This window comes from Lipotes vexillifer, unplaced genomic scaffold (assembly GCF_000442215.2).
Source record: "Lipotes vexillifer unplaced genomic scaffold, Lipotes_vexillifer_v1.1 scaffold1693, whole genome shotgun sequence".
Taxonomy (NCBI): domain Eukaryota; kingdom Metazoa; phylum Chordata; class Mammalia; order Artiodactyla; family Lipotidae; genus Lipotes; species Lipotes vexillifer.
This window is the reverse complement of record NW_006782186.1, coordinates 197,329-206,151: the sequence shown is the minus strand read 5'-3', so window position 1 is coordinate 206,151 and position 8,823 is coordinate 197,329. Positions and strand designations below refer to the sequence as shown.

Sequence of the window (8,823 nt, the reverse complement as noted above, 5' to 3'; positions counted from 1 at the left end):
GGGACCGGGCGGGGCCGGCGGCCGGGAGCGCGGAGGAGGCGGAGCAGGAGCCGGGAGCCGGCTGGCCCGCGCCCCTCCTGCCGGCCGGGGATTTTCCAGCCTGGGCGCTGACGCCGCGGACCTCCCTGCGGCCGCCGCGGACCATGGGCGACAAAGGGACGCGGTGAGTGCGGGCGGCGGCCGGTCCGGGGCGTGTGCAGGGGTTCTAGTCGGTGTCCCGGCTGTGCGTGCGCAGCCACCCCGGCACCGCTGGCGCCTGCTCCGCGGCGGCTCTCGGCTCTCCTCTACCCGAGGTCTCCGTGTGGTCGCCAGCAGGGCCAGGGGCGTGGGGACGGAGCGACGAGGACCTGGCGGCGGAGACACACTCACATGCGCTCACTCGCTGACACCCAGCACTGGCCAGCCGGCGCAGGGACGCAGGGGGCGGGTTGACACACAAAGGCACACGCTTATGTGGACACACGGGCACACTCGTGCATGGGCGCGCTCATGCTGGCACACACACTGACATTCACTGCCACATGTCAGCACATCCAGTGACACGCTGTCACACACTCACTGGTACACACTCATCAACACGTTCTTGCTGACAGTCATGATGGCATACACAGGTCACACTTCAACACATACCAATGCTAACACACCTTCATGCTGGCGCACACATGTTGGCCGACCCTGATGCATACACTATCACTTGCACTGACCTTAACAAACACTCTCACTGAGACACACACGTTCTTACCCTTACCAACAGGAACACTTATGTTGGCATGTCTCTCACCAACACAGTGTTCAACAGGCTACGCCAACGCTGACCCCCACAGACACACATCAGACTAACGCCCACACAGACACCCCAGGTCACATGCCAACAGCCCCTGGCCGCTGATACACTCCAGGTCCCTGCAGGTGGAGAAGTGGAAACACACGCACCACACAGGGTGGGAGGACCCCTGGAGCCTGGGAAAATGCCTCCCATCCACATTTCCTTTCCCTCTGACCTCCCCAAGGCCTTCGGTGGTGGCTGGGATCTGCTTGAGCTGGGGGTGGGGAGGGCCCTCCTGTCTCTTAGGAGTCCGCCCTGCTCAGAAAGGGAGAGGGATGCCTCTGAAATGGGAAACTGGGACAGAAAGGGGAGGGGGCTGGGGCCCAAGGCAAGCCCAGGTCAGGCACTCCGCTTTGTCACCCTAGTTCCACTCCTTCGCTCAGCCAACTCCCCTTAAGTTCCATACAAGCTTCTCCCTTAGCTGCTCTTACCCCTCTGCAACCCCCTTATTCATTCTTTTCTTTCTTTACCCTCTTCTGTCCTTGTGCCCCACTCCTCCCTCCTCTCTTCCCTCTCTGCACCCTCCCTTACTCTCTCCTTGCTTCCAGTAATTATTTCTTGAATGCCTGGGGTGTACAAGGTATAATGTGGGGATCAGAGATGTCCAAAACCTGTTCCTTCCCCAAAGGAGCTAATAGACTAGAGAGAAACGGCCCGCATGGTCATCATGTTTCGGGACCACTGACAAAGCAATGTACCACTCACTGCCATCTGACACTGTCTCTCAACAACCTGAGAAAAGTATTTTTTTTTAACACATTTAAAAAATGTATTTATTTATTTTTGGCTGTGTTGGGCCGTGTTGCTGCGCGCGGGCTTTCTTTAGTTGCGGCTAGTGGGGGCTACTCTTCGTTGCGGTGCGTGGGCTTCTCATGGCGGTGGCTTCTTTCGTTGCAGAGCACGGGCTCTAGGTGCACGGGCTTCAGTAGTTGTGGCACACGGGCTCAGTAGTTGTGGCTCGTGGGCTCTAGAGCGCAGGCTCAGTAGTTGCGGTGCACGGGCTTAGTTGCTCCGCGGCATGTGGGATCTTCCCGGACCAGGGCCCGAACCCGTGTCCCCTGCATTGGCAGTGGATTCTTAGCCACTGTGCCACCAGGGAAGCCCCAACCTGAGAATAGTCTTTCAGAGATTATTTCCATTTTCCAGAAGAAGAAACTGAGACTCAGAGATAACTTGTGCTCTTAAGTTTTAGAAACTGCTTGCCAGCCATCCTCCTGACGGCTCTGCAAGGAGGTTAGCTTTCCTCTTCCTGTTTTCCGGAGGAGGAACCAGAGCTTAGAGAGGTTACCTGACTTGCTTAAGGTCAAGAGGGGTCAGAGACAGGATAGAGGCAGGAGTCTACTTGGTCCATTGCTCTGTGGCTCGCCCTTGGGCACTGTCACGCCCCTCGTGGGCCCTGGTTTGAGGCCCGGGAGGGATGGCCCGCTCTGTGTGTGGAGGCGCAGCTGGTGGTGGAAAAGATCGTGAGGCATCTGCATTCACCTTGATGGCTAGAGTCCCCTTTGCTGAACTGGTGACACACGTCTCTGTCCTCAGCAGGAGCATGTGTGACCCGCTCCTCCACCACATCCATGTGCCCCGTTGCCAAGATCCTCCTGACCGCCGAGGTCAGACTTTTCTCCCTGCAGGGAGTCGGGAGCCCTTCTTCCTCTCATCCTCACGTGTTGCTTCACCATCAGGGTGACTCAGCCGCTCCTGGGCCTTGGTTAGCCTCACTGTGACGTGGGGGAAAGTGTCATTGTTCTCCTGCTGGCATAGGTTGTCAGCAGGATGGGAACACCATGAACAGCCAGGCACCTGTTGGAGACCCAATCTTTGGGGCCAAGCATTTTCCACGACTCCCCTTTCTCTGCCTCTAACTCACTGGGGGAGCTTGAGGACCTTGGACAATGGTCCTCACCTCTCTGGGCCTTAGTGTTCCTGTCTGTAAATTGTAGCTATCGATACCTAACATTTTCAGGGCTCTCCCTGTGTTTTCTGAATATACTGGGCAGGGGAGGAGGTGCTGCCAGAAGCCTGGTGCCCAGGCCTGGCTATGGTCCATGTGATGGTGGCCCTACTCTCTCTTCCGGTCTCCCCTGTAGTCCCAGGAGGCCTCCCTCTCCCTTCCAGACAGGTATCCTGAGTAATTTGGAAGAGAAAGACAAAATCAATAATGGGCTGTACCTTGCCTTGCTCTGTAAACCATGGGATTCTACTTTATCTCTGACTTAGAAGAAGAGGTTTGCAAGTATCCAATACTCTAAGGATCAGCCGTCGTTGCATCCATCCTGCACCTGGATTTTCAACCCGCACGTGAAAGTGACAATGAGAATTAATCAGAAACTGTCACTGCTCTCTAGGGAGTCCCAGGGTCAAGGGGGAAAGAGGGCATGAGACGAATACCTGGATAGGACTAATTACAGGTCGTGTGATGACTGCTCTAACAAGTGCTCTGGGAGCGATCATACAGCCATTCAACAAATGTTGACCGAGTGCCGGGGCTGGCAGTTCAGAGGTGAATGGCTCTACTCTATTTCCAAAAGACTGAGAGCAGAGCAGATGATTATAATGCAGGGTGACATGTGCTGTGGGAGGCTGAAGGAGGAGTCCCCCGCCCAGTCTTGGCAGGGGGCATGGTGAGGGAAGCTTTCCTGGGAAGGAGGTGGCATTGGAGCAAGGGGGTGGGACTGGGGACGTCATTCCTGGCCGGGGGTGCCGAATGTGACAAGGCTTGGAGGCATGAAGCAGCCTGCGGGTTGGGCTGGGGTGATGGGTGAGAGTGAACATGGGCCAGTTATCAACAGGCTGGGATGTCAACCTAAGGAGAGGAGACTTTCTCCCGAAGTCCCTGGTGACTCAGAGAGGACTGTGGGGAGGGGAGGGATGGGAGCAGATCTTTGTTTTAGAGGGATGCATTTGGCAGTGGCAAGGAGGGGCAGGCCTGGATGCAGGGAGACCAGTGAGGAGACTGAGGAGGAGCCTGAGAGAAGGCGAGATCCGATCTAAGGCTTTGGCAAGGATGAAACTGAGAAAGATGAACAAGGAGCTGGAGTCCATTAGCCTTACTGCCTGGATGCCTGGTATGTATCAGATTTACATGCATGATCTCATTTGGTTCTCCCTGTGATCCTATTAGTGTAAGGACTGTTGTTCCCATTTTACAGACCAGGAAACAGACTAGGAGAGATTAAGTAATTTGTCCACTACCGTTCAGCCAACTAGCTTCTGAACCCAGGCCCGTCTGTCCTGCTGCTCCGTGCTTTCACCCAGAGGGACGGGGTTGTCTGGCTCATAGGTGGCCTCCCCTGTCTCCCTGGTGGCCTCATTCTCAAGTTGTGCGTCCCTTCTGGTTCTTGCTGTTCCCACTAATTCAGCTGGCAAAATACAGGATCAAAGTTGAACAACAGGAGGGACTTCCTGAGAGGTGATGGGATGGAGTGGCATTTCGTTTCCTACAGATGTTTATGAACTCTTCTTTTGTGGCAGAGAGGGAGGGTGGGTGTGATGGGGACACGTAATCACCAGCTCTCTGTGAACCTTGGCTGTTGTCTCTCTTGGTGGTTAAGCTCTGTGTGATCCATCTTGGCTGGAACATGGGGGAAGTCCTGTGGCTTTGGCCAGGGGTGCTTATGGGGCTGCTGGGAGTGGAAGCATGGAGCTTGACCCATCTTCTCTGATCCTTGACTCCGGGCTGGCCTCTGGGCTTCACACGTCTCCCCAGCTCTCTTCCTTCCGAGTTTGGGCCTCCTTGCCCAGGGTTGAAACCTCCCACTGGCGTGGGTTCAGGGGTCCTGAGTCATGGGTGTGCCATACCTCGGGGCTGTGGCAATGGAAGAACAATAGCCTGGGAGTCAGCACGCCCCGAGTGGCCTCCTGGCCTCTGCCAGGCCATCCTCCACAGCGACCATGCTGACCATCTGTTGAGGCCTGCAGGGGGTGGCAGCTTGACAGGGAGTCAGGCTGGAAGTTGAGGAAGATGTAGGGAGGCTTCTGCATAGATGGGTCCGGATCTTGGGGCAGGGATGGACGTGGGAGGCAGGGATTTGAAAGTCTTCGGGTTAGAGGTGGTGTTTGACTTGGAGATTATGGGTGACATGGTACGGGGAGAGGGAGAAGACAGAGCATATGAAGAGAGGATGGCTGGGGGCATTGGAGGCTTTGGAGAGCACCCATGCCTGGGGGTGGAGAGAGGAGGAGGGTGAGAATAGGGGAGGCTGTGTCCTGGGAGCCAAAGTTCAGGGAAGGACCAACAGAGGATGAGCTTGGGAAAGACCCCTGGGATTTAGGCAGAAGGTAGTGGCTGGTGACTTCGTGAGAGGGGGTTTGATGGAGCCATGAGGGCAAAGCTGGGCTACAGCGGGCAGAGGAGAGAAGAGAAGGACCTTGCTTTTCTCCGTGCCTGGAGCTGTGGGGGAGCCTCTCAGAAGGAGGGTATGAGGCCCTGGGCTTGGGGTGGTGGGGTTTCCGGGTGTGGGGACCTGGGGGGTGAGGCTCAGCTGGGGACTGGGGGCAACATTGCAGAGGCGTCAGCTGGTCACAGGGGGGCATGTCTGTGCTGGCTCCCGAAAGAGGGGCTGCTGACTCAGGCAGGGCGTCTTGAGAAAGGCTTCCTGGAGAAGGTGACCCCCTGAGCTGGGTCCTGGGGCACAAGGAAGGCTTAGGTGTTCTAGACAGAAGGAAGAGCCTAGGCCAACGTGCAGGTGCAGGAGTGTGAGGGGTGAGGCTGCCGAGGGAGGTGGCAGCCCTGGCGAGCAGGCTTTGGGTGCTGGGGTGGGTGGGTTTCGAGGTACTCTCTACCCAGGTATTCACACCTCAGGTGTCTTTGTCCCCCAGGTGATGAGCTCCTTGTGATTTGGGGCTCTTTCTGTTTCCTGTTTGCTGGTCCATTATCCAGCTCTGGGTCTGGTTCATAGGAGATGCCTGGCAGGGATTAGTTGATGAGACTGAACTCCTTCCTCCCTTCTTGCCTCTGCTGTCAGCCCAGGGGCTCCCTGAGTGCTGAAGTTAGCTCTTTCCCATCAGGGAATCCTAAGGATGGAAGCCATGCCTCCCACATTAGACCGGCTGTTGGGGGGGTCTCTTCCATCAGGCTGGGAAGTCGCGAGGGAGAAGATTACCACCCCCGTCAGAACGGGCTTCCTGCAAGTGAAGCCTGTCTCTCCCCCATCAGATAGGCTTCTGCAGGTGGGAGCCATGTCTCCTACATCAGGCTGGGGGCTCCTGGGGGTGGGGCATGTCTCCAGGACAAGCCCTGGGATTAGAACAGGGCACCCCTATGGTTCCTGGGCACCGTTCTTCCCTCCTGTGTGCAGGATGGGTCCTGCCCCAGGGGTGGCTTGAGTCCTAGTAGGGGGATATAGATCAGAGGGGGTGGGACAGGGCAGGGTGGCTGCTTTTGAGAGGGGAACAAAGGACACTGTTGTCCCAGCCCCCTCCCTCCCTCCCTCCCAAGGGGCCCTGGCAGGGTCATCTCTCTGGAGACACACCTCCTCCTTCCTGGTCCTGGCCCCATCTTTAGTCCCACTTGAGAGGAACTGCTTGTTCCTTCCCAAGAGACCCGGTGCCAGATGAGGCCCCCAGGAGGCCAGACCCCAGGGACCGGACCAGACAGGTCCCTGGAGTTCTGTGTGATTGAAGTCACTGCAGCCACTGAGCTGCTTTCCCTCTGCCTGGGGCTGGGCCTGGCCTGGCTGAGACCATAGCCAGTGGGTCCTTCTGTAACTGGAGAGGGATCTGGAACAGGTAGGGTGTGGTGGTCCATGTCAGGCCAGCGGGAGGCAGGACTCCTCACTCAAGGTCGGAGGGGTTCAGTGGCCATGCAGGGTGCAGCCTCTCTCCAGGGTGTACTCAGAGGCCCAGAAGCTGAATGAGTATGGACCTGCACAAGGCAGGGGCTCCCTTGCATCCTGGCCCTGGGCCTCTGGCCCCACAACTGGTCCTCCTGGTCCTTTTGTAGCCTTACCCCCTTCCCCGAGCCTGTGCAGTCAGTGGGCATGGATGCATTTTGGCAGAGGACCAGGGAGAGGGTGGAGAGTGGACTGCTGGGATGTGCCATCCCAGGAGGGTCCCAGAGATATGCTCTAATGCTTGCTCAGTGCTGGAGGGAAGAAATGGGGGATTGGGCAGCTCGGGCCTCTGCCACACACCAGTGGGACTGAGATTGCTGGGTGGCTGAGGGTTGTGTTCTTTCCTGTGAGACCAGGTCCTCGCCTGAGCAGCCTTCTGCCTCTCAAAGCACCTGCAGGAACCGGCAGGCAGGCAGGCAGGTCCTGGAAAGTTTCATTTTCTCTGCCCAGGCTGTGCCCTCCTTTAGGTACTCACAGTCACCTCTGTGATCTGATTAGCATGTATTAGAGGCTGATTAGTATAGTGGTTAGGCTCTAGGAGTAACCAGGTTTCCTGGTTTCAAATGCCAGCTCTGCCACTTACCAGCCTGGCAACCTCTGCTGGTGATTTAACGCATTCTCTGCTGCAGCTCCCTCATCTGTAAAATGGGATAGCAATAGTGCCTGCATGATACGTTGTTTTGAGGGTTAAATGAGTTAAAATAGGTACAGCTTGGGGACAAGTCCCTGGAACAAATGCCATGTTATATGCGGTTAGTTCACAACACCCTTCCTGTCCTTCAAGGCCTGGATCACACATGGCCTCCTTCTCTGGGAAGCCCTCACTGATTTCCAAGTGCCTTGTGACATTTTTTTTTTTTTGCCATATATTCATTCTCTCTCTCTTCTCTTTCTGTTGGCACTCATCCCTCTGTCTCTTCGTGGGTCCTGGTTATTTGCACACTTGTGATGTCCTCTGTGTGAGGCCAAGGGCACCTGTCCTGGATCTGTTGTCCCTTTGCACCTGTGCAGACCTGGCATGGGACTGAGCTCCATAAATATTTGTTCAGTGAAGGAGGCTAATGTAGGTGTTTCACTGGGAAAAAATATACTTGGGGATGGGCAGTGTGGTGGGTGAGGACAATGGGACACCATTGCTGATTCTGAAACGTCTGAAAGTGACCTGAGCCACAGGCATTAGATTATTCTCTGTGATCCAAAGGGCAGAGGTCACAGGATGACTCGCTTTACCTTTGCTAGGAGAATGTTTTCAGACAACCAGAGCTACCTGGCGAGGGGCTTGGTGGCTCATTCCAGCCTCTGTGCCTTTGTTTTTCCTGCTCCCACCATCCAGAATGCCATCCTGTCTTCTCTCTGCTTGTCCAAATTCTACGTCCTAAATACGTGCCCAACCATGGTGCCATCACTTCCTGGCCCCCAGAGGGTGGGCTCCATTCATCACGCCCATCCTCAGACATTTACTCAGCCTTTCCTGGGTCTGGGCGGTGACATGGGAAAGTAGAGAGTTCCCCTTTGGGATGGACATCTGGATCTGGCTATAGTATATCCAGTATGGCTTGACCTGACCCGAGGAGGGGACCGTGGCTTCCAATGATCCACCGGTGATCAGGGAGCTCTTTATGCAGCTGGAGAGCCCTGCCTTGGCCTGCTGGCAGAGCACAGAACTCCCCAGTGGCTTCCCACTGGGCAAGTACTCAGAACCCACCTAATTACTGGGGACAGAGTTCTGCGCACTGGATCCAGCAGGCTGCGGTCCAGTAATAATCAGCTAATTAAACCACCCAAGAATTGCTCCTTGGCCCAGAGGAGTGGAGGGAAGGGGGTGGTGAGGCTCAGAAGACTCGTGGGAAGGAGAGGGCTGCTCTATGCGGGGAGAGTTCAGACACTGGGCCTGCTGAGCAGAGCTGGGAAAGGGAAGCAGGAAATGGGGGGGGGGGCAGGGCAGGGAGAGAGACAGCTGGATGAGAGAGGGTGTTATCTGGGGACAGCACTCAAGTGAGATGAATTAGGGCAGGGATCTGGTCTGGGAGGCAGGGACCCCACTGGTTCACTGTCCCTGTGACATCACGGATGAACTGTTTTTCCTCTGTGGACCTCAGTTTCTCCACATGTCAAGCAGCATGGGGGAAAGGGATTGGCCTGGGAGGTCTCTGGGACCCTGCTTTGGTT

At 56.2% G+C, this 8,823-nt stretch overlaps 1 protein-coding gene across 1 annotated transcript in view; it reads left to right on the top strand.

Moving 5' to 3' along the window:
- Window positions 1–56: 56 nt before the first annotated feature.
- The window catches only part of ARRB1 (arrestin beta 1), a 74,971-nt gene continuing 66,204 nt past the window's right edge, over window positions 57–8,823 (top strand). The window contains exon 1 of the mRNA XM_007455025.1: window positions 57–163. Coding sequence (XP_007455087.1) covers window positions 144–163 — 20 coding nt within the window. The 5' untranslated portion in view covers window positions 57–143. The remainder of the gene's footprint in view (window positions 164–8,823) is intronic.